The sequence below is a fragment of the Furipterus horrens genome, unplaced genomic scaffold (genome assembly GCF_987537825.1).
Source record: "Furipterus horrens unplaced genomic scaffold, mFurHor1.1.pri manual_scaffold_4, whole genome shotgun sequence".
Classification (NCBI taxonomy): Eukaryota; Metazoa; Chordata; class Mammalia; order Chiroptera; family Furipteridae; genus Furipterus; species Furipterus horrens.
In genome coordinates, this window is record NW_028327174.1 from 184,303,282 (window position 1) to 184,326,442 (window position 23,161).

Consider the following 23,161-nt stretch of genomic DNA (forward strand, 5'->3'; position numbering starts at 1 on the left):
GCCTTACTGTGAGTTTTGTGTGCCCTAAGTGAGCACTTGTGCCTTATCTCTTCTCTATTAAAAATAAATAAAAATTATACTTTAGGACAGTATTTGTATAAAAATACCACATATTAAATTATTTTATTAAAAGTTCATTTATTTCTGAGTTTAAAAGAAATTTAAACATTTTTTGTGCACCCCTAAAAATATTGTGTGCCCAAGGCATGGAGCCTACTGTGCTAATGAATAATTTGGCTCTGGATATAAGTTGAGGCTACTTATGACCATATTGCTTGGACACAAAGAAGTATCTGTGAGAACAAGGCCAATGCACAAAAGGGAGACAAGATGATGCAAGGTTACAAGATGAGCAGAGGTTACAGGTAGATGGAAAGAAAGAAAAATCCCTTATGGTATCATTTGAACTGCTGGTTCCAGCCATACCTGAAGCTGCATCTACCTCTGAACTTTTCAATGATAAGGTCCAGTAAATTCTTTTCTGTTATTTACTCATTCATTTTTGCTTGATATAGTTGGATTTCCCACATTTATAATTTGGATGCTCTGAGTCAGTGGAGGTATGTTATTTTGTTACTGTTATTTACTTGTTTTGTGGAATTTCTTCAAGTGAAAAGGTAGAAATGGCTATTGCAGGTGTAAGAAATAGTAGGAGCCAAGGAATGGCGGTTGAAAGAGCAAGTTGGCAGGACGAGAGGGAGTGAGGATGAAGCGGCAGGAGGTGAGGCTAAGAGGCCAAGCTGATGCCAGTTAAGAAGGGCTAAGTGTGCCGGGCTTCCTGGAGCGCAACAAGGACCCGGGGAAAGGGCTTAAACAAGGACATGGCATGACTGGAGTTAAGTTTAGAAAGTTCATTTTGCGTGCTGCGTGGAGGACAGGCTGGTGGAGACAGACTCCAATGCCTTGCTGCAACAGGGTGGGGCCTGGCGAAGTCAGTGCACCGAGGGGGATGGGAGCCTTCTGGGACATTTCCAGAGTAGCGTCAGCAGGGCTTGCAGGCCTGGCCTGCGGGCACCGCGGGAAGGAGGAGTGGAGAAGTCCTCTGCTACCGATGCAGGACATAGTCCAGAAGAAACGGCACTGGCTGTCCCCCACGTGTCCCATGAGCTGGGTCCCTGGTCCACCCTGGCTGCCTTCTGGAGGCTCTGCTCAGGACAGTCCCACCATGGGGTGCGTGTGTGTCAGAATGTGGAAGAAGGTGTGACTTTGGCTTCTGGGGGCTGGGAGGTGTGGGATACGGTCCAGCCTTACCTCCCCAACCTCAAATATCACCAGGGGTATCCACCCTCCCCCATGGGGGCAGCAAAAGGCACTCTGAGCTGTTGTTGACTGGGTTCCGGTCTTAGTTCTACCCCAACCTTGGGAGGAATCTCAAACAGTTGCTCTGAGCCCCAATTTCCTCTGCTGTTACAGGAAGTGGGTCAGGTGATTGCTGGCATCTTCTCTGGATTGCTCACTGCACACTTATGTGCTGCCTGTGACTCTTACCTATCCACACACGTGTCAACTTCATAGCAGGGGTCCTGGAGGCAGGAGCTGCTTCTCTATAGCCCACACAGCGGCACACAAATTCTCCAAACACCTTCCAGAGGAGCCTGGTTGGGGCAAACTGGCTCCTCGTTACTTTTAGCCCGAAGTGGGGACAACTCCATATTCCTGATTAGAACTAACGCATCCCAGAGATGCTGATAAATATGTCCATAGAGCTTCTTCCCAACTAATGGGCCTCACAAAGGTGCTAAGTGGGTTGAACCACTTATTTCAGTCCTGTGGACCGAACCCTGGGAGCCTGGAGCCTCAAGCAGCCTCGCTTGCTTACCCCAGTGTGCCACACAAATATATCTTTTTCTATGTGTGCCAAGGACGAGGAAAGGTTGGGAAGCATCGTCACTCATCCATCCTCCAGCCCATTAGCCTGGAACGGTGGCTCTCCAACAGGGACTCTCTTAGCGGAACTGACGCAAGCACCATGTTTTTACGCCAGATGGTGTCAGCTAGAATCAATCTCCTGACTGAACACTAGTGCATTCACCCTGCTGAAGACTCACAGAAGAAAAAAAACAAAAGCTATCTTTGCTGAGCGGTCAGCACTGTACCATCTATTAATTTATTTCAACAACCATTTGAAGAAGGGACAAGTATTATTATCTTTATTTTACAGATAACAAAACAGGAACAGAGACTAATCAACTTCCCCAAAGCCACACAGCTAGTAAATGGCAAAGCTGAGATTTGAACCCAAGCAACCTGACTCTTGAGCCCCGTGCTCTCTCAACTGCTAAGAGACACTGTGTTTTATCCTTTTGGGGGACAAAAGCAGCAGTATAATGACGTTGAAAGAACACTGGTTGGCCCTTAGCTTTGGTTTTACTGCCACTTAGCTATGTATATGACCTTAGGTCATTTCACTTATCTGGGCCCCAGACACTGCATATGTGGACAAACATTTATTAAGCATTTATATGCAGGAACTACAGCTCAATGAAATAATTTGATCTCCGCATGTCCAGTTGAGAGATAGGACAAGGTGCATTTACTCCTCATGGTTTCCAGGATACCTGTCACTTACTTCAATTTTTATTTAGTGGAGACTAAACAGAGCGGACCATTAGACCAACATATTTGCTACAGGCTCTTACTGAATTCAGTGGAAGCTTACCATTTGGCAGTAACTATAGAGATAGAAAGTATATTTGAGAAACTGTACCTTTTTCATAATGGGTTTGAGAAGAAAATTGTGTAAACATCTTAGAATTGTGACACATTCCAAATGTTAGGCCTATTTAATTAGAGATGATTTCTTCCAGTAACTTAGTGATTTTATTTATCTATCTTTTTTAAAGAGCTACCAGAGAGAAAAATGTCCTTCATTTTTCTCTTTTCTGAAAAGGTCAAAATTAGTTTTTGGCAGGGTTTAAGATGCCTTTATATAGACTACTAATTGGCAGAAGAGAATTTTCTCAATTTGTATTTCTTTGAAAACATTTTCCAAGCAATCAACTTGGAAGTGTCTAATTCTAGTGTTAGCACAGGTGATGTCTAAATCCTTACAGACTGGGAACTCTTCTTTTGATTAGTTTATTAGCTACCTGGAGCCAAAGATGCCTCTTTTCAGCATGAGCTCCTGGGCCTGTGACAGTGGCGGGCACAGGGTAGAAGCCATGTAAATATTTGTTAAACGAATGTCATGGAGGGTTAAGGTTTCATACTCCCTTGGTAATTGATCAAGGGTCTATTCATCAAAGCTTCCCTTTGGTCACAAATCCCCCAGGTTTCCCTCATATTACATCCTAGTCTCTGCAAGGCGGCGGAGTAAACTATTCCACACTTTAAGGAGCAATGAGAGCCTTTAAAGTTTAGTGGTTACCGAGTCTCTGTCCTGTGTGCCACATCTTGAGTCTGAAATTTTCCCTTGGTGAAACTGCTATCAAATGGTTTCAATGAACGGCTGTCAGCAGATAGCACGCCTTGTAAACGTTCTGCCAGAAAATCTCTCTTATCCTGATAGCATTCTTGCTAATTTTTACAATGGCTTTCTAATTGCGCACGAGGCACCAAAAAGCGATGGGGAAGGGCTCTAGAGCTTTTGTGGTGAGATCTAGGATTTTCGCCATTCCAGATCGATTTAAGAATCTGAATCCAAAGAATAAATGTTTCATGAGCTCATTTCTGCACTGAGGCTAGTGACTAAGAGTTTATTCAATTTCTTTCCTGCCTTAAAAAAAGATACAGACATAAATATAGTTGTTTTCCTTGACAGCACTGACTTCTAACCGATATAACAGTGCTTTCTCTTCTTGGTTTCTTACAGATTTGGGGGGGGGGCCTCTTATTTCTGCATTCCAGTGCCCACTCTGCCTCAAATGAAGATCCTTTTTTTCGAAGTGGGTAACAGCATAAACTTGTCCCTAGTCACTGCTTTAAATGCATCCCACACAGTATCATATGGGAGCCCTCAAGGAACAGTGAAACAAAATAATCACTGCCATGGAAGTGCAGCTGCTAGTGTGTAAAATAATGTTTAAAGAGCCAGCCATTTACCATCCCTTGCACTTCGAAAGAACTATGGCAGACACAGGCATGAGCTGAAAGCATCACTCTTCCACTCTGCAGACATCACCCAGTTCACCCAGCGAACGAAAGCATCATTCATTCCAGAAAGAAGTTCAGGTTAAATGCATACATTCCATGCTCTGTTAGGGGCAGCTTTTAGACATTCTAACTGCACAAGGTACCAGTGTGAGCAGGAGCTGAAACTGACCTGGGTACGTGTTTTTGAGGTGATACAGATGGGGTAAATTTAGTTTTCATGAGTGCTTTAAAATCTCCTCTAATGATCCTCTCTCTCTGTTCCCCAATTCTGGTAGGTTTTTCAGAAGCTTCCATTATAATCATCCTGTAAGCCTCTGAAGCCATATTTTAAGGGCTTGTTTAATTGCCTTTAATATAGGTACAAGGTCCATTATTCAGCCACGGATGGTGCTGGTGGAGCCATTAGAACAGCAACGCCTCTTGCTTTTGAGGTTTCAGCTGCAGAAAGTGGATGTTGAAACCATCCACCATTCAGTAGATGATTAGGTAGGGTTCTGCGGGTTTCGTATAACATGAGTCTACAGGGATGTTCCTCTAATTATCCTAACCTCCTTTTTAGCAGATTGCCGAGACTATAGCCATCCTGGTGTTTTAAATTCTGCCGTCTTTCCTCCAATAATGCCACTGCGGAGTCTTGGGATGTGGCTGTGATTTTAGATCCAATATATTAGAATTTTAATTGCACCTAAAAGTAAATTCGTCCTTCCCTGATCAAATGCACCAGGGAAATTCACAATGTCTGAGTGGGTATTTAAGAAGTCTGAGTGGAAAGTTTCCAATAAGCTCCCAAACAGAAAAGGAAACATGGATGTCAGGAATCAATTCCGTATCTTGTCTATTTTTACGCTGTGTATATTCTAATCTCCAGGGCATGGTATCCTGCTGATGGTTACCTGAACTTCTGGAAAGCCGCTTTCAAAAAATGTCTGATAAATACCAGTATCTCCCAGCCTTCCCTTTCTTCCCTATTAAAAAGGCTAAGGTGACATGCTTAATTTCCCTTCATCAGCCTGATCTTTATGAAAGAACATGACTCAAGAATAGGGGTTCTAGATGGTTCACAGAAAACAAGCAACAAGTGGACTTCAAAAAGATGACAAGGTCTGTAACCTTGTTTATAGAGAAATGCAGTTAATGCAAAAAATCTTATTTTTATCCATCAGATGAACAAAGGTTTAAACAAGTTTGTTAAGTAAGGCTAAGAGCTTGCTTGCTGCAGATCACAGAGGCCCTGTCAAACCACGGGGGTCGGGGAGGCATGATCCGATAGAATGTCTTTCGGGGAAAACTGCATTAGACAATATCCAAATTAAATATGCACATACCCTTTAACCCAAGTCCCTGCTTGTAGGGAATTTATTCTGCAGATACATTTGTTCAAGTGCATTAAACAGAATGTACAAGGAGATTTGAGACCGCCTAAATGCCCATCAATATTGACTGGTTAAATAAACACACACGCTTTACACAGCTCTAGATTGACAAGAAGAAAGGCTAATAATGGTTACTTCTGGGAAGCTAGGGAACTAAGAATAAGAGGGTGAGAAGAAAAGTAACTTTCAGATACCTTTGCTTAAATTTTTGCCACTGTCTGCATTACCTACTACTTAAAAAAGTTAAAAAGCACAGCGGTTCCCATTATTGCTTTCTACTTCGTCTCCAAATAGCTAAACGGGTCCTCTGCTTTGTGTAAGATGAAATCCCAAGTTGGGGCAAGTGGGGAACTGGGTAGATGCTATGTTTCAATTCTCCAAACTTCTGAGCCCCGACTGTACCATCAGAATGGATTCTGTGTCTCACCAGTGCCGTCCTCTCTGTCCATTTTGTCACTTGCAGGTGGCAAAGCATTGTGCACATTCTGCCTGGGCAGTAATTTCCTAGTATTCTGAGACAGAAATATCACTTCTATTCCTTTTCATCCCCTCTCAAAGCCCCCATGGTGTGTCTGCTCTTTGCTTGTTAAGCGTTTCAGGGATGCATTGTCAGGTATTGTGTAAACCCTTTCCCATGTGACCTTTCCTTTGGAAGCAAGCACCTCTGTCCATTGCTAAATTTAGACTCTATATCTCAACCTGTCCACCTGCGAGAGCTACCAGGTCTTGAGCTAAACTTTGAATTTCCTTGGCCTGTTTCCTACCACATACACTGGTAAGGCCTTGAATCTCAAAAAATAAAAAAATAAAAATAAACACTGAAAATTGCTACCAGCTAGCATCAAACATTGTGCAACGCACTTTACATACACATCATTTTAATTCTCCTAAGCAGACACTGTTAAATTCCCTTTTAGATGAGGAAAATGAGGGGAAGGAGAAACTGGCCGAGGGTCACACGGTTAGGGGGTGGCAAAGCTGGGATTCAAACCATGTGCGCTTCCAAAGGGTCCACGGTTCCCCGGATCAGAGAGCAAAGCCAGTCCCCCACTCTGGACCCTAGAGTCCTCTCATCGGCTTGTCACGTCCTGTCACTTTGCCTCTGCAACCTTCCACCTGTCTCCCCACATGCGCCCAAGTCTTGGCCTGGGCTTAGACTGGGGGGGGGGGGGTCCCCATGCCCTAACCTTCTCCATAGTTTGGAGTTCCCTAGCTCTTTGCTTCCAGGGGAGGGCAGAACAATGACACAAATTTGGTGAGATGGACTTGGGGGAGGGAGGTTATAATGAAATTAAAGCCACAGCAGAACCACTAGAATTCTCACATCCTTCTGCTTCACCGTGAGCCCAACGAAGTGCAAAATCAGGCTGAGAAGATCTAGCTGCTTGTTATGATGTATCCATCCACTTACTTTCTTTTAATTATACTTATTTCATTCAGAACACACCCAAGTGACTCTTACCTTCTACACAAAACAAAAATTGTAATTTAGGTGAAAAAGCATGCTTTCGCGTGAAATTGATGTCCCGTGTGTCGTACATTTCAAAATTGAGAGATGACAGAAATTTTTCTACCTTGTTAAAAACAATAATCAAAATGTAAGCTTTTTTCTTTTCAAATGGTGAGATGTGGCAGGAAAATAGTAGAAGACCTGGTCAGCGATTAGGGATGAAGGCTTGATGCCCTCCAGAGAGCTGCAACATGTGAAGGCAAGAGGGGAAAGGGTGACTGCGGCAAGAACCGTCATGCATCTTTGTCAGAAAATGATGAAAAGGGAACGAAAACCGCATCTGCCTTGGAGATGCAAAGCCATCTCAGGACTCCGTCAGCCACATTCCTGGGATGAGACTCAGAACTACTGCATCTCTCATTCTGACTCCACCACAAACATTTGCAGGACTGTGACTGATGTCCATCCATTTCCTTTTTAACATCTTGTCTCCTTTAAAAAAGCTGAGCTATTACACAAGGGCAAACATACCACGACTGGAAATTGTGCTTTTCCAAAGTGAGGCCCTGCACCTGCTCCCTCAGTCTCCTGGGATGACTTTAGTTAAAATGGAGGTGCTTAGGCCTCGCCCCTGACTAGTTAACTAGAGTCTAACTACCTCAACCTTTAATAAGCTGTCTAAGCGATTCTTTGGTTTCCCTAATTTGAAGGGAAATGGGCCTATGTGCAGAATCACTGCGGATTTCTTTTTCTGAGGCTCAGCTGAATGCCAATTTCATGTTTGTTTCACCTTTTAGATACCCCCACCTCCACCCCCAGGACTTCTTAAAATGTGCCACCTTTCAGGAACAAAGAGTTCCTCCTATTTTTAACAGCAGTTTGCTTTTCCTCTCTTTCCCCCCTCTACCTTTGTCTCTGCATTGGTTGCCTTCTGTAACAAAACGGCAGAAGCCAGGTCATCCTAGGTCTACTTAGGGTATTTACCTGGTACTTTTGGAAGACTCGGGGAATTAACTTAGAGCTAAGTTTGGGAAATATTGATCCAAAGGGATCAATACATCTGCTCAGAGAGATCTTAAAGGACCCATTAAAAGCTGGAAAGTCAAGGGCAACCAACACGATCTATCGTTAGCTGTGTTCAGAGCAGGACCCAGGAGACTATAGTCATGGACCTGGAAGGATGGGGTAATATAAAACAGCAAGAGAAACAAAGACAGACCCCTGCAATGTCCTTATCCCTTCATCTTCACTGTTAATGAGAACCATTTTCAGTGGACATGGTAGACCAAGGACCGAAACAGGCCAAGAGGGTTTTGAAGACCAAGGTAAACTACCTGGCATGACTTTAAGACTTCTAGTCCATAGGACCTACATCCATCTGACAGCACTGTCAGTCCATGGTTACATATTCTGAGGGATCTCAGAAAAATAATGGATGATGCAAGACCAGTCAAGTACCTGAGTTTCTAAAATGCAAAAAGTGAACTCCATAAGTTACGGAAGACTGAGCTTGGTTTTGAACGCAGGTTAATACTCCAGGAGAAACGACTAGTGAGCCCTCCGGAAGGAAGCAGTGGGTCATCTCAAATGAGCGGTTTTTTAAGAAAACAGCACTCAATTTCTGCTACTGGGAAAAGGGGGCCGTTGTTGGATGAATGCCTGCCTGGACAGGGTTACTAGATCGCTGGGAGTGGGTGGTGGCGGGTGGGAGAGGGAGTGACGGGGTTACCAGCTCACTGGCAAAGGTGATGGACAAGGTCATAGGCCACTGGTGTATTAGGGGTGTGGACTAAACTGCTGCCGGTGGTGGGTGGCTTTCCAGCTAGTAACTAGATTCCAGTGTGGTGAACTCTTCACCTAATAGTCTCATGGAGATGGGGATCGACAGGGTCCCAGATGGCGGGACGATCAGCGGTCAGAAGCCTGAGGGCACCGAGGTGGAGGTGACAGGCCGAGTCAGAATTCCGACGTACCACCTACTGGCCGCATGACCACGTGCAGGCTGCTCGGTTAAACCCTAAGCCTGAGCTTCCCATGTGTGGAGGGATCCACCGACCTCACAGAGTGGTCAGAGGATTAAGGACAGTGACACAGTTAGAGGGTGAAGAACACATGTGGTTCGCAGCCCCCACATATGACCATGGATCAATCGATCTACCTGGGTTTCCAGGATCCCGTAGCTGGAGTGCTCTCTGCTGGGTAGTGACGCTCAACACTATATACCAATGCCTCAAATGTCAACACCATGGACACACTGAATGATATTCAGATGACGCAGCTGAAGTCAGAACATACGTGGTGGTCAATGTCCTACTCAATGCAGTGCCCCAGACTGGACATGGTTGTGCTGGTACCTCTGGCCCAGCTCAGAGATGCCATGTTAACTGTCTGTAATCTGGTTTGACATTTCCTTTAGAATGAATGTGGACTCATTTCATTTGCTGAACAGATATTCATTAGCACCTGTTATCCATCAGGCACTGGGGAACAAAGGTGGGTACAGCACAAAGCTCATACATAGGAGCGTACAGGCTCCAGGACAAGATGAGAAAAGACGCAGTTTCAATACAAAGTAGTGAGCGCACCATTGATACAGATGGGAGCTGGGGGACAATGGAGTGGAGCGCAGAAACTGACCCAATTTGCAGAGGTGGGGGCAGCCGGAGTCCTGGGCAGGAGGCTGAGGCTGAGTGGCAACTGAAGTGATGAGCAGGAGTTGGGCAAAGCCGAGAGGAGTGATGGCATCCTCAGCAGAAGGAGCAGTGTTTGCAAAGGCACAGATGGGAGCGACAGCAGGATATGGTGAATGTCAGGAACTACAAGCAGTGTGATGCTGTAGGAGTTTAAACAGGAGGGTGAGAAATGAGAAAATATGCTAGCTAGGGCAATGAGACAGAAGCAGAGAGCAGGGGAATTCCACAGAGAAGGCCTTGGACTCCATCCCATGGGTGATGCAGAACCCAGGCAGGTGTCAAGCAACGAAGTGACACAATCGGATGGTGTTGCAGAAGGATCACTCTGGCGGCTGGGAAGAGAATGAGCTTATCAGGAGAGACTGGCAGCAGGGAGACCAGGAAGAGCACCTCTCAGCCAGAGAAAAGATGCTGCTTCAAGGTCAGTGGCAAGGAGAGAGGACAGGCTGACCACAATACCAAGGAGGGGCTGCTGAACAGACCTGGGGGTTGCCTAGATGTGGCAACAGGGAGAGGAGATGCTGACAACAAATAAATTCTTACCATGGGTAGAAGAGAATTTGGGTGAAGTTTTTTCCCCCTTTTGGTAAAAGAGAAGTTTTAATTTTTGGCATGTAGAGTCTGAGGTGTACATGAACATACAAGCTGAAAGTCAGTCTAAAACGCTTAGGAGCCTGAGTGAGAGGTAATGGCTTCAGAGTCAGCAGCTTTGCAAAATCAAAACAGATGAAAAGACCCAGGTAGACGGTGCAAGTGAGAAAAGCAGTGGGCAGAGGAAGGCGTCCTGGAAAGAGCAACGTTTCGTAGGATGACAAAAGAGGCTGTTCCAAAGAGCAAAGAAAAAGTCAAAGGGCTAGAGAATCAGCTATCATAGAAGCCGAGGGAACAGAGTTTCCAGAAGCTATGAGTGAGTCATCACCACTGTCAAGTGCAGCAGAGGTTCACGAAGTTGAGGAATAAACAGGGTATCGCGATTCAACAATTAGGAGGCCGTGAATACACAAACTGGTTGCAGACAACGGAATCCACTCGGGTTGCTTTAGGCACAAGGTATTTATTAGCCGTGTTAGACAGAGTACACAATCTGCAGGAGGCCGCAGACACAGGGGTGGCAGTCGCTCCACCGGGAACAGCAGCTGCAAACATCCACCCTCACTAGAGGACTGTTACAGGAGCTGCCCCACTGCCCCCTGTGAGCGGGTACTAGGGCTTTCACCAGCGCAGTTCCAGAGGAAGAAATGCCTCAGCCACCGGCTGCCAGAAGGGCTACTCTCCCCAAGAGCGGCCTCATTCCAGCGTGAGCTTGCTCTGTGCCGCTAACTGAATGGTCACCTTCAGACTCCCAAGTGCTCACTGTCACACCGCCTGTGCCATCCACAAGTGACACTTCTGCGTAGTACAAAATGAAGATGGAGCCCAAACAAGCAAGAATAATCTTTATTCCTTGGAAACACATTTGTAAAAATGTATCAATAAGATTAAAAGCTTCAGAACACATGTATTTGTACACGGCACGTACAGTGAGCATCAGGACATCTGCTAAAATGGGTTATAACTGTAAACAAATCTCTTTGGGGAATTGGTACGTGATACAGATTCCACTGTGCAGGGTGGGCAGCTGACTCCTTCCTTCTAGATTTTTGGGGTATCCAAAAAAAGATCAGATTTAGCAATAAAATATCTCAAGAGATGTCAATACATTTTCTAAAGGCTTGAAATGGGCCAAATTACAATTACATATATAAAAATGGCACAAGAAGTGATTTCACAAAAATACTAACAAAAAATATCTCAGGCCTGTCTATTAAGAGAAACAATGTTTGACTCGTGGCTTGAAATGGGGGGAAATAAATATTTCGGTAACGAGTTCTATCCTAAAGGACAACACATTAATTTCTGGTTCTACAAAAAGACTGTGCAATACCCATCCTACCCTAGTCTACAGAACGCTTTGGCACAACTTTGTAAAATCTTGTATGCTTTAATTAAGCCATATGCATCTCCGATTGCATGTTGCTTTTTAAAAGTGAAGTCTAGGGTAAAAACCAACCCTCCAATTCTACAAATGCCGACAGTGTATATCTATATGTAATCATGTCTTCTGAAATCATCCAAGTTAGCAGCACCAATCATTAAGGCATTAAAAAGTTATTCTTGTACTTGAGCAGTAAATCCTATCAAAATGGATGCTATGCAATTTATGATTAGTAAAATCTCTAAAACTCAAAGTTGCTAAACTGCCTTAAGATCTGAAATTCAAAGTCTCCCTGCATTATATAACATCTAACAAGTTAACACATTTTACTTAGCTTCTGGATGGGGCGACCTCTGTTACAGAGGGGATATTGCAGTTTTCCTATGAGATAGCCTAACAATATTAAATTTTAATGCATTACAGAATTCTAGAGTTGGAAGGACCTTAGTGATCAATTAGTCCAACCAGTCTTTTCAGATGAGGAAAATGAGGCCAAGAAAGGGGAAATGGCTCACCTAAGATCACACAATGGCAGGGGCTGGACCCCAGCCATCTCCATCCTCACCAATTACTGGTACTTATGCAGCGCTATCTTCCCACGTTTGTCTGGTTTTATTTGGTCCCATTCATTAAATAACAAAGAAATACCAGCTACATAGACGTACAATAAACATAGACTTTTACTCCAATTTTAAAATCAGAATATCAAAGTGATTCCTGAGCCTTTACCTACCTTCATTTCATAGCAAATGCAGTCAACAACAGTAAGTTAATGACTAGCTATTGTGATTGTTTCCCAATATTTACATGACATGGAAAACACCTTTTTGAACTACTCCTTAAAGACGCTTTTGCACACACATCCATGTGAGGCCGGGACACTGGTCATGGAATGGAATGAAACGGGATGGTGAGTGGAAGTGAGGTGCTCGGTCTCTCACAGCGTGGTCATGAGCTTATCTGGACACATCGCACTGTGCACTCCTTCTAAGTTCTTCTGGTTCTGGTTGTGGACATAATCGAAATGGCCGTCATCTCCACTGGCCGACGCTTTCCAAGGCGGCCTGTCATCCTGAACGGATGGCCTGTTTTGTTTGCAGAGCGAATGGTTAGTGGGGGAATGGAAGAACATTCAGCAACGTGAGCGAGACAACGTGAGCGCAAAGGCACAGGGCAGGGAAGACCGCGAGCGCCGCACACGGGAACAGCTCACAGATGAAGATGAATGGACCGCCCACTGTGTTTTAAACACTCAGATGGGGGTCACTGACCAACTTCCAAGCAGAGAAAAGCTCGGTCTATGGCTGGGCCACCACCTCTGCAAGGACCGCCTGGGGAAAGCAAGGGGACGGTGAAAGAGGTGCCTTGCCAGGGGACGTCTCAGGGCTCTGATGCAAATGTGCCCTGTGCACGTCTTAAACTTCATTTACCAAAAGTGCTGGACCAATGGACTCTTTTCTGGGGACGGTATCTCAGAGAGCGCTTCTCTAGCTCTGGAGAGCCTGACGAAACAAGGAATGCTGGGCCCCACCCGAGCTCGGATCCAGGTTTGCATGGGCCTGAGGAGCTGCCTTCACAAGCTCCCGGGTGGTCGATGCCACTGCGGCCGGGCTGGCGGGCCACCCGACAGGAGCCCTGTCCCAGCCTGTGGTGAAGTGCTGGGCTCGCTCACGCCTCAGAAGGAAACCAATATGATATACTAGGCAACTAGAAGTGTAAAACTGTGTCAAAACAAGGTTATTAAAAATAGCATTTCTATAAATGTCCTCTGTTTCTGCCGTCTGGAAAATAAACTGCCTTGGCAATTACAGACACATTGCCACGCATTACTCCACTAGCGTAACTTGCTTTCAAAAGTTGCATTAAGTGTTGACGCTGACTCGGCACTGTTCTCCAGGATCCCCCACAAATGTGGTCGGAACTGTCAAGAACCAAGTGCTCTCCGTTGGCCTTGCTCTAACCAGATTTCTTTCCGTTAACTGGATTTATTTGTTACTCCGTCCTCTATGCTTTCGCATAGAGCAAGGCTGCCTCACCAAGAGATAACTCTGCAAACGGAATTCACCAAACTACCTTTCTGAAAGAGCTTCACACATCAACACCAACTAGAGCTGATCTTTAAAGATCAGGATGTCTGCCTTTACAAAGCAAGCATTAAAACACTCTCAAGCCCAACGACACACACAAGGCAGGTGCTAGTTAAGAAGGGCTGTTGTGGGTAGGGCAGAGGTGAGCAAACAGCCCCCTCCTCACCATCTATTTCCGTAAATAAGTTTTATTGGGACACAGCCACACTCATTCACTTCTTATTGTCTGTGGCTGCTTTTAAGCCTCAATAGCAGAGGGGAGCAGTTATGACAAAAGACCACAAAATCCAAAATATTGACTATCTGGCCCTTTACGGAAGGATAGTCTACTGACCCCTAGGTTTAGAAAAAAGGTTCATGGCCACAAAAAGCAAACCCCCATCCCTGAAAAACAAAACAAACAAAAAAACAAACAAACCCAAAATCCTGTCCAACAACCCATAACAAAATCCCCAAGATTTAGTTACATTCTTAGTCAATGAATTCTCAGGACAGGAACATGTGACTTAGAAATTTTAAGTAACATTTCTAACACAAAACCAAATAAAAAATATCTGAAGTTAGAATGACTTAAAAAAAAAAATCCCAATTCATTTTGACGTCATAAAGCGTATCTTTAGCACATCCAGACTCTCCGCTGGCTGCTTCTGCGTTGCACAGAATTAATCTCGGCCGTGACAAGGCGGCCTTTAACAGCTGCTGCTGATGCAGACCTTTAATTCATGACTAAGGAGAATCTGAACTTTTCCGGAGAAAAGGCCTTGTGAACGGCCAGCTCTGGGAGCCCCAGAACTTACCTGACATTTGGAGAGTGGGGGTGCCACCGGGGCTGGCTGGGGTGGACGCTGGGATGATATGGAGGCTAGAAATAAAACACCAAAGCGGTTATTCGATGACCTTCTGATTTCAATGGTCTTCATTCACTTTCTCTTTTACTGGCACGCACCTGAGGGGCTGTGAATGGGGTGGCTATAACTAAACCCTGGCTGGGGGCATGACGGGGGGTGGGGTGGGGATGTTGGTTTCCCAGGATGATCTTGTTTCCCCCAGACAAAGGCTGGGGGCTGGGAAGCTGCTGCAGAAGAAAGGTGAAAGCATCCATTATTGAAAAGGTCCCCCGGAAGGGCTCAGGACAGGCAATAATCACCTCTCCCAAGGGAACAGCTGGAGAGTGCCAGGAAGACTTGGGGAACAGTAGGCAATGTTCAGACACAATTTTTGTCATTGCTGAAAATGATGACTACCATGGGTAATAGTTACGTCTGCACGCACAACGATGAGGACTGGGGACAGGGGCACCCGACGGTTGTGGCGGCATGCATTCTTTCTCCCTTGTTTGAACAAAATAATTTCCTAAAGTGTGATCCAAGATAGCCCCCCGAAAGGGAAGGAAGAAATGTGTCCATTTTAAGACGAGAACATAGATTCAGACTGGCGACTCACAAAACAACCCAAGGAAAAGACGAGATGGGGCAGGCCGGGTGGCGGGTGCCAATCCACTACTGACCTGCAGAGGGCAGCAGTCCCAGACATAGCCAGCAGCCCAGAGGCTTCTCAGGGCTAAACTTTCTACCTGGCAAATGAGGCCCTCCTGACATTTAAGCCACTCCAGTCTTGCCACCATCAGTCTTTCCATTATTTCTTCCCCTCTGCCTCCCTTTCTTGCCGCTTCGGTTAATAAGCAGAAGGCTCTCTGTTAGGGAACGTTCTCAGCAATTCTGTTCATTCTATCTTCATGGACCTGAGATGCCCTCCCCGCCTATTCTGTATTCCGGAGGCCTCTCCTGCCAAGCTGCCTGTCAGCAAGCTAAGTCTGCAGTCCCCAAAAGGACACACTGCAGGAGAAGAGCCCTCAGCAGCAGCAGCAGGATCTGAGAGCTGACCTGGGCTTTGAAATCTCCCTGATGCAGTCTCTTCACGTTTCCCTCTCTTAGGGGACCCAGAAACCCAGAGAAGAGAGATGATTTGCCCGAAACCCAACTGTGTGGGGCCCCAAGTGAGGCTCCCCCAATAGGGGCTTCAGCCAAAGAGGATAACCGAGAATAGAAATGGACCTCCTGTTCCCTGTCTTCAGATACAACCAAATCAGATTCACAGGAGTCAGGGTGAGGACCTCAGCTATAATCATCTAGAAGAAGGACACTCCAGAACCTTCCTTGGTGTCCTCTGGTAGTTGACTCACACTCTAACACCGCCCAAGACTATTTTTTAATATTTATCCACAAGGTTCCCAGCTGGGCCAAGTGTGTCCCCCTGAGGACAACTGGAAATATATATGTGCATTTTTGCTTGTCACTGAGACAGGACTACCTTTAACTGCTGGACAGAGAAAAGGGAAGCTAAAAATCTGGTAACTCTAGGGACAGTCCCAAAAAAGGAAGAACTGTCCCTCCCGTGGTGCACTGGTGTCCTCCTCGGGAACACGGCAGTCCATCCTCTGCAGCTGGCCACCCTTGTGAGCTCAGAATAAGATAAATGCTACAATCCCACCCCCTCCTCTGGAAGCCCTTTCTCAGCACTCAGGACGTTTTCTTCCTGGTCAACAGACTTCCCAGCCTTGAGAGCAACACAGAACCTTGAAGATGGGCAAGGTGCAGAGGAGCAGGGGTGGCCACGGATGTGGAGAACAACAGGTGGGGAAGAGTCTGTAGGTCTGATTTCAACCAACACGGGCCTCGCGGTTCCCTCCGAGCAGAGCATGCAGAGAGCGCCTGACGCGAGGCGGCCAGGGGCGACCCTGAGCTAGGACTGCTTCACTTCACCTGTTTGTTCCTGTCCTTCAAACAGGAATCACCCATAGACAACTCTCCCCTTCCCCCACAACATTCCAGCCACTCACACCCGAAAATCCCACAAAACACACAAACAAAAACCCAACCTGAATCAGAAGATTCAAGAAAATAAAGAAGGCAAGGACATCAGGAAGCCTGGCCCGTCCCCTGGCAAGAGCAAAGCCCCTTTTAGGTGTTATTCCCTCAAACCTGGAAGTCATGTCCAGGTTCTGCACACTGGGAATATGATTTCACATCCAGAAGGCAGTATCACCAATTTCTTCTGATTCATCATTTGCAGACCTCGTCAAGATAATGAACACAGGGATCCCACCCCCACCTAAGTTATTAATCTCCTCCGTAATGGAAGATCATGAATGAGACTAGTTAGAACCAGGCTCCAAGGTGAACTCAGTATGAAGCAACTTCATGACTTGTGACATTTAAAACCAGACTGGTGACAGGGTACAGAAACCTGGGCAGGTCATGTCCCTAAAGACACCCACACCGTCCAGGACAAGCAAGCGGATCCCACGTTTGGTCATCAGATATGGATGCTGCCTCCAGACCCAAACAAATGGCAACCAGGAAGCGAGGGACGCCTCATCAACCAGGGTCCCCGTACTGGCTGCTCACGAGAACCTCCTTGGGAGTTCGGAAGCTCTCTCATACCCAGATCCCAGCCCCAGAGCTCCCGACTCAGTCAGCCCAGGGAGAGGCCCAAGCACTGGTTATTGGTTTGAAGCTGGCCAGATGGTGGAGCAGGGCTGGAAGCCACTGGTGCTGGTGACTTCCAATCAAGGGCAGCCGAGGGGCTCTAGGGACGAGCCCTATCCAGGGCGTCTGAGGCAGGCCCTATCCAGAGAGGAGGCAAAGGACTTCCAGGCAAAGGAATGGTGGGAAGAAATGACGGGGCAACAAGGACGTACTGTAATTCTCTGAGGGCAGAACATGTGTGGTGTGAGGAGCAGCAGTGAGGAAATACATGGAGGAAAGTCACAGCCAGGTTGTAGAAGACCGAGCAGCCGAAGCCGGCGGAAGCTGCCCACGGGGGGCAGTGGGTGGGCAGGCAGGGAGCACGGGCCGCACTGGCCACTGTGGGAAAGAGCAGAACACCAGCCACAGAAACCCGTCTGTGCTTCTGCTGCAGGCAACAGGCCCAAAGCGCCACTTCACTGATGTGAATGGTGCGCCGCCAATAAATAAACAAACAAACAAATAAATAAATAAATAAGAAGTGGCAGGGGGCAGGTGAGGTGAAAGGCTAGCTTTTTTTATTGGGGAAGTGTTGGATAATCAAATGATCTTGGGGAACACTGGCTTTAAAAAAAAATGTCTTTCTTGCATGATTTCTCAGCGTGTTAGAAACGCCATCAGGGACTGTAAGATCTAAAAAGGGAAGTGAACAGCACAACATTTCCCAAAGGTGTGGTCAAGACAGCCTTTCCTGGAGGCACACCTCAAGGGACTCATGATCCCTGGGCCCAGGACACACTTGGACAAGAAGTAGCCTCACGTGAGTGCCTCTAAAGGCTGTGTTTGACCACCCAGAAACTTAAACATATGTCCCTTCTGCTTGCCAGCTGACAAGGTAAAGAAAAATAAGCAGCTCACATGACCAAGAGGAAGTAGGGGTCAGGGCAAAGATGTTCCTCTTACTATTTTCTCAAAAAACATATGATTAGTATTTCTTTACAACCTGATTATAAACACAGTGACTGGTCAGTGTGGAAAGTTTAGAAACTTTAAGAAGCATTACATGAAAACCTTTAAGAGCAACATCTTACCTGGTAATTATGGACTTCAGGGTTTGGTTTAGAGCTAAAGGAAAGAAAAGAGAAATTATAATGTAATAGGTCGCAGAGCGGCATTGTTACTGATTTACAGGCATGCCTCGGAGGGATTGCGGGTCAATTCCAGACCACCACAATAAAGCAAGTCTCACAATAAAGTGAGCTGTAATCTTCTGGCTGGTAGAGGGCCTTGCCTTAAATTTGTAGGAGGAACCTCCCCCCAAAAAAACACAGCATCTGTGAATTGCAATAAAATGAGATATGCCTGTATTTAACCATCATAAACTAATCCTAAGTCCTACCTACTGTTAGGAACTTCCACGAACACTCTTCCTTTTTCATTATTACCTGCTTAAATGAACATATAATCGGAGAAACCAAAAGCAACTTTCATTTGTCACTTTAGAGTTCACAACTACAAGCAAATGGGTAATATTCCAGAATCCTGGTTGTCATGTCATGTTTTGGTGGCGAAAAGGAGGCCCTTCCAATGAGGCAAACCCAGTCACTTTAGCTCCCACTCCAGGTCTTCCCTGGCATTGCTGGGTGGCCCGTGGCACCAGGGAGCTCCAGTGATGCCCAGAGTTTTCTGCAGCTGGAGGGAAAGCCACCAGCCACTTCTGAGCACCTGATGCCACGGGTCCCACTGCCAACAACAATGAAGCCGGGAGCTGGCTACCACTCTGGAATGTTCATTCCATATAAGGTTCTGCAGTGGGAACTTCACATCTGTTGTTACTTAATCCACGCAACAGGGCTATGAGGTCAATAAATGTTACCACCTCATTTTATAGATAAAGGAATGATTGCCTAAACAAAAAAGTTAGGAAACCTGCTCAAGGTCAGCTGGCTAATCACTGGCAGAGTTGGGACAGAATGAATGTCTGCTTGAGCCTAAAGCCTATGTTGTTTCCACTCAGCCAAGAAGGTTCCAGGCTCCTCATGCACAATCCTATTTTGATGGACTCTTACGTATAACTACTCTAGTGAAAAGGAATGACTGCAAAGGTTGGTGTTAAGACATAACGTGCTATTTAACAGGCAAGCTCGGCACCTGCCAGAAAAACCTCAAACGCGGCCCCTCCATTGCACTTGAAGTCAAGGTTTGACATATCATCGTGAGGAGCTTCGCTGAGGGTCTAAACGGCGCTGCGTTCCAGTTTTCAGAGAGGGTCAGTGCACAGAGCCAGGCTCTGGGCCAGATTCCCTTCCGGCTGCGTTGCGTCAGGAAGGTGAAGTGTTCTGCAAGGTGCTACTTTCTGGTCTCACCTCTGCAGCCCAGAGCGTCATTCCCTCCCAGCTCCTACAGCATCCTACTCACCCTGGGCCCCACAGGCTGCGGAGAACAATGGAACAGCTGCAAACACTAGTTATTAGCTCATTTGTTCCGAAAGGATATATTTACTTGTTTTTTATTTTTTTATTTTTGGAGATTTTTTTTTTTTTAGCTTGTTTTGGTTCCCAGTATATAATCTCCATTAGATGCTAAGTGGAAAATGTAATTTCATTAGGGAAAAGCAAACAAACAAAAGATCCACTTCCTTAGCGAGCAAGAAAAGAGAAATGCTGTAACTCACCGACCCCTGAGAATTAAAAGCAAGACATGCTGACAGGCAGAGGAAAGGAGCAAATACTATGAGCATACGACCTGCCACAGGGATGCTAGAACTAGGATAGGCCTGATGGCCTCACGTGAACCCACGCAGGAGCCCTGCAGCCCCCTCCCACCCTGGCAGCAGGGTGAGCAGGCATGAGGCACAGCAGTTCCCCAGGACCCTGAGAACTGAACCTAGACAGTCAGGTGCTTGACCCCCAGCAGAATGGCATTATGGGTGGTTTGAAATCAGAGACTCCGGGTTGAGTTTCCAGCTGAGTGATACAAGGGGCCAGGTATGTTCTCTAGAACCTTGGGGAATCTAGAGCCTTGGGGCTATCTAGGGGGTGGGGGGTAAGCGAGCCCTGGCCCTTCCCTCCCTGACTCGGCTTCATCCCCAGGAGGGTCCCTTTCCTCTGTTGTCTCTGTCAGGTTACATCTGGGGACAGGGGCTGAAAATCAGAGGCTAAGAAGGTTTAACAAAACAAAACACTATCTAGCCCAACATCCTTGTTTTCAAATGAGAAAGAGGAGGCCCAGATAGGGGAAAGCCAAGGCCCAGCGCAGGGTTAGAGGCAAGCTGGGGCCAGGCGGAAGGCCTCCTGATCCCTTGGCCAGGGTTCTCATTGCCAACCAGGGCGTCGGCTGCCTGCTCCACCACGCGCGCTGCCAACCGTCCAGCGTGCACCGCACAGATGAACCATGCTGGTCTCCAAGCCCACCCTCCCCAGCAGCCTGAGGCCTGTGCCTCCCGCGACTAAGAGGCTAACTAACTGGGTGCCGTCAGTTGCTAGAGCCTGGGTACAGAGTTGAAAAAACTGCCTTCTGTGATTCTCTACCAGCTGTCCACCTGACAAGTCGAAACTCACCCAAGAAAACAGTTGTTTCAGAGGGAGAAAAAGAGGCACAGGCAGGGCAGGACTGAGGTTCTGCCCTGGGCCCTATACTAGAGTCACCTGGGGGAGCTTTCAAAACCACAGATGCCTGGGTCCCTCCCTCAGAGACTGTCCCTTAGTCTGGGGCGTGGCCTGGTTGATGCGGAATGTGTCAAAGCTGACCAGGTGATTCAATGTACAGGAAAGAGCGAGAACACCTGTGCTAGGGAGGGGACCGGCAAACCGCTCCCCACCGGCCAGAGCTGGCCTACCTGCAAGGGTGAGTCAAGTCTAAGTGGCACACAGCCGTGTTCTTTCCTTTACAAGTTGTCTGTGGCGGCTTTCGTGCCGCAGCGACAGAGCTGGGTACTTGTGAAAGAGACGGGGTAGCCTGCGAAGTCTAAAATATTGACTATCTGGCCCTTTACAGAAAAGGTTGGCTGACTTTCGTGCTCGAGTTTCAGTCTGGCGACAAGTTCTGTTTCCTGCAGGAATTTCAATAAAAGTGTTTGCTAAAGGTCTTCCACGTTGTATGACTGTGGAGCCTGCCGGTCACGGAGTGCACCCTCGAAGCTGCGCTTACCCAGCGTCGGCTCCTGAGCATGGCCTTCCTCCCCCATCACCCCCATCACCGCCGGCAACGCCAGAAGCACTGGTGCTCCACACATTCCTATCGCCTTTATCACCCACTGGTGTAATCAACACAGCACAGAGCTACTCAAACAAGGCAAGCTGTGTTTTCTAAAAAAACAAACTGTCTTGGAACATTCTACTGTGTACTTATTGAAAGGCAGGGGGGTGGTATAGCCAGGCAGCAGAAAAATAGAAAAAAAGAGCAGCAGCACTCTTTGGTGATTTAATTGTATCAAGGCAAAAGTCAATATTGAAAGTAAATATCACAGAGAAAAGAGCTCTACCCCAGAGCCTGGGGGCACTTACCAGAGCTGAGCTGCTATCACCGGGTTGCTTGCTTTAAAACAAAAACAAAAACAGAGAGGCATGACATCTTAGAGACCTTTATCACTTTCACCACACACAAGATTTCTGTGATCTGGGAGCAGCCTCCACGCCAAGAGGCAGACCCTTTGCCCTGGCAGCTCCTCCTTTCTGGAGGAAAAGTAATCGGCCCCTCCTCTGTGGCCTGCCCTCAGATCCTCTCAGCCAAGTTCACTGAGCCGGTCCCAGGGCCCAGCAGTCTGGGATGCAGAGATGACCGACACAGTCCTCACTCTCAAGGAGCTCCCAGCCTTGACACAGAGGCAAAGAGGTGTGAGGTGACCAAGGCTAAGCACAAGGCTGACCCCCCTAGGGAGCTCAGGGCAGTCCCTGCTGACCTGGCAGGGTGTGAGTCTGTGGGAGGGGCCCCCCAAAGAGGCAGAGCTCCTCTTCATTTTAAAAAGGATGCAATGTAGAGAGCCACTAAAAGCTTCACAAAGATGCCAGAACTCTGGCTGGAGAAGATGTCAGTAAAATAAAGAAGCAGATGGAGACCAGAAAAGAAAGTGGAAGAGAAACACAGAACCGGGAGCCTGGAAGAGCTCTACAGCCACAGCAGGGGGTCAGGCCTGAGGAAGGCCCCTCCCCTCGGAGGCAGCCACAGCACACTGCTGTCTTGGGGTCGCAGTATTTGGACAGCCCCATTCGAATGTTCTTCCTTATACTGTGGTATTTCTGCACAACTTTGACTCAATGGACTGCATGCGACGCATGACGCTTGTCAGGGAGGCAACAGAGCCTTTGAGAGGGAGAGAGTGCCCCCTCCCCATCTCCCACCCCTTCACCCCGTCACTGCCCATTCCTGCAATCCATCACCCTTCACCGCCTGGCACCCTTCTCCGGGCGCGCCTCATCCTCTCATCCTCTGCTTTTCCTTGAAGTGAGGTCAACATTTCCTGGGATCTGGGCATTTTTTTTTTCCTTCCACTAAAGCAGCCGAGAACGACTTTACAGAAATTGTGAATGCCAGGCTATTACACTGGTGGTCCAGAAAGGATGGAAAGAGTGGGGTGAAGGTTCTAGACGGGGAAAGTATAGGTGCCAGGTCCCACAGAGGCCCACGACGTCCTGAGTCGTACAGGCAACATGTACAGAATGGCCACTAAGAGTAACAACATACAAGAGGGGACGAAGGGGGTGAGAAGGCAAAGGTCTTGATCTAGAAAGAGCCCACAGGTCCGTGCTGAGCTGCTTGTGCCCAGTGGAGGAGCGATCCAGTGTGGACCGAGGAGACCCACGAGATGGGATCTGGAGGCTGGGTTTAAACAGAAGCGAGCCCCACCTGCTCATTCACTGGCTGAACCTGTATCTTGAACGAGTGAGGCCACAGGAGTAAATGACAGACAGGGCTTGGGAGGTCTGGAAAGCGGGGGAGGGGCAGGCATCTAGGGCCCAGCTAGATTCAGGGGCCGGGCACGTCTGGACTGACGGTGGGACCTGAATCCAAGAATGAAAATCCTGG

The 23,161-nt window shown here is 47.2% G+C and overlaps 1 protein-coding gene across 4 annotated transcripts in view; it reads right to left on the reverse strand.

Moving 5' to 3' along the window:
* EPB41L4B (erythrocyte membrane protein band 4.1 like 4B) overlaps positions 1–23,161 on the reverse strand; it is a 113,897-nt gene that overhangs the window by 33,780 nt on the left and 56,956 nt on the right. For 3 of the 4 annotated variants that reach the window (XM_090274534.1, XM_090274535.1, XM_090274532.1), the window contains exons 13-15: positions 21,643–21,673; positions 18,229–18,262; positions 14,468–14,532 (exon numbers count right to left, since the gene is read on the reverse strand). In XM_090274534.1, the coding sequence (XP_090130660.1) occupies positions 14,468–14,532; positions 18,229–18,262; positions 21,643–21,673 (130 nt within the window). Of the gene's footprint in view, positions 1–12,418; positions 12,669–14,467; positions 14,533–18,228; positions 18,263–21,642; positions 21,674–23,161 lie in introns of those variants that run through there. The other variant, XM_090274531.1, reaches the window with a different exon arrangement.